At 41.6% G+C, this 2,202-nt stretch overlaps 1 protein-coding gene across 1 annotated transcript; it reads left to right on the top strand.

The window, feature by feature from the left end:
- Positions 1–647: 647 nt before the first annotated feature.
- LOC117052186 (small nuclear ribonucleoprotein F-like) lies at positions 648–992 on the top strand (the record flags this gene model as incomplete). The annotated part of the gene is made up of 1 exon (XM_033158960.1): positions 648–992. A coding segment is annotated over exon 1 (273 nt), but the record flags the coding sequence as incomplete, so codon positions are not given.
- Between the last annotated feature and the right edge of the window lie 1,210 nt (positions 993–2,202).

The following is a 2,202-nucleotide window of genomic DNA, read 5'->3' as shown; positions in this document are numbered from 1 at the left end:
TACCTACAATGCTCTGGAATGACAAAACTTCTGCAGTTTTGAAAAACAGTGGATGCAGCCATGGGTGGGCCTTTTTCAGCAGTTAAGTTGGCCCTGACTGAGATACTCCAGCTGTTGCCAAGCCCTTGGCTGACACTAGTCCAAATCATGCATTTTAAGGCTTCTCTCTCTCTCTCTCTCTCTCTCTCTCTCTCTCTCTCTCTCTCTCTTTTGGCTATGAGATTCTTCTCTCTCCGCCATCTCCGAAATTTCATACGTGTGTTTTTCTTATTGATTAAAAGTGGAAGTAAGCCTGTTACCAACCTCTTCTGGAAGACCCTCTGAAATGCAAACGGCCGTGTTTCCACCTGATGCACACCCATCTATGGATCATCAGGCACTGCAATTTTTCCAGCGTGCTAAATCATAACCAGTTGGTCAAATTCGCTACACAGCTCTGTCACTGGATGGAATCCAGAGCTGTTCTTCGCTGTGTGGAAACATATCCTGACTCATGGATCACACATTTCTCTTTTGCCAGCAACTCTGCATGGGGAAAATTAAGATGCATCCTGGGGATATCTTCCACATGAGGATGTTTCTTTCATCCAGCTGGTTGGGGCCACAGATTGCACAGATGTATATGCAAATGTATGAGTGACAGAGCTTTGGCGGGCACACGTGCTGCCTGCGAGTAATTTTTTTGTTGCCGCAGCCGCCCTTAGGTTGGTCTGATTGCTATGAGTCTGCCTCTCAATCCAAAGCCTTTCCTAAACGGGCTGACTGGGAGGCCAGTGATGGTGAAGCTGAAGTGGGGGATGGAATACAAAGGCTACCTTGCTTCCGTCGATGGCTACATGAACATGCAGCTTGCAAATACCGAAGAATATGTTGATGGTGCATTATCTGGACACCTTGGTAAAGTTCTGATAAGGTGCAATAATGTCCTTTGTATAAGGGGTGTGGAAGAAGAAGAAGAAGAAGAAGAAGAAGAAGAAGAAGAAGAAGAAGAAGAAGAAATGAGAGAATAACTATTTTGGGGGGAAAGTTGTTGTTTTTTAACTTGTCCAGTTTTGTTGGTTTGCTTTTTAATGGTTTTGTCAAGTAACATTTTTTATGGTCAAAAAATAAACATTGTCATTGAAGGAAAAAAAACGTATGAGTGATGTTTTCTCCCTGTAAGCCTTTGAATCTGGGTTGATTGTAAAGCTATTGTAATACACTGCCCTAGAATGTTGGATGTGACTGTCGGAATTGCAGGTTCAAGGCCTATTCATTGGTGGCCTTGGGCGATTATTATTTCTTTGCTTAACCAGGACTTTTGTGTGATTAAAATACTTGCAGAGTAGAACAAAAATGTAATGAATACAAAAAAGTGCCTTTTGCTGTTGAAGTGCTATTAGGATTGCAGTCTCTATTGATTAAATCTGCATATATTTTCATATGAGAAAAGCTTCTTAGTTCTGAAGAAACATTTTTAAAAATATGATTCATGCAGATGTTGCAAGAAACATCAACTAGAAAGAGACATTCTCTGTTTTCTCTCTCACACAGGAAGCAAAGCCTCTTCTAAGATGACGCCACCTGCAGTTTCCATAAGCATTTGTATTAAAAATAATGGAGAAGTAGTTAGCCCGTAGTAGAACATTTTTAAATCAATGAATTGGGGGCTCCTTTGTGGTTGATTAAAATGTTTTTGTTAAATTAATTTAACCAATCAAATGTTAGATAAGTGCACATTCCTGCTGTGTCAAACCAGTGTGCCATAACTCTATCTGCACTCAGCTTGGAGTTCAAATTTGGGGTCCATGTGGAATTCTCTCCTAAAGAACTTCTGATCTGAAAAAGAACCAAACATATGTAATGCGTCACAGCTTAGTATTTTTTTTCAGAAAGACAACATGCTCTGACCTGTGGAAGTTGAGTTTAAATTAATGAAGACAGGATGAGGCATGTTACCCACAAATAATTAATAGAGGCTGGGGACTGGAGAACAGAAATCAAAAGGAGAAAACAAACACCACCATCACCTTCAAACAAAGCAATGCTCTTCAGCTGTGGGTCCCCAGATGTTGTTGGACTTCCACCATCCCTAGTCAGCTTAGGGAGTGGTGATGGGAGTTGGAGTCCAACAATGCTTAGGGACCCAAGGTTGAGGAACACTGAAACAGAGGGCTGCCCCTTGTAAAGTAGGACACATCACCACCCCAAGCCAGGTGCTGG

This window comes from Lacerta agilis, chromosome 8, assembly GCF_009819535.1.
Source record: "Lacerta agilis isolate rLacAgi1 chromosome 8, rLacAgi1.pri, whole genome shotgun sequence".
Taxonomy (NCBI): Eukaryota; Metazoa; Chordata; class Lepidosauria; order Squamata; family Lacertidae; genus Lacerta; species Lacerta agilis.
This window is presented reverse-complemented; position numbering and strand designations above follow the sequence as displayed.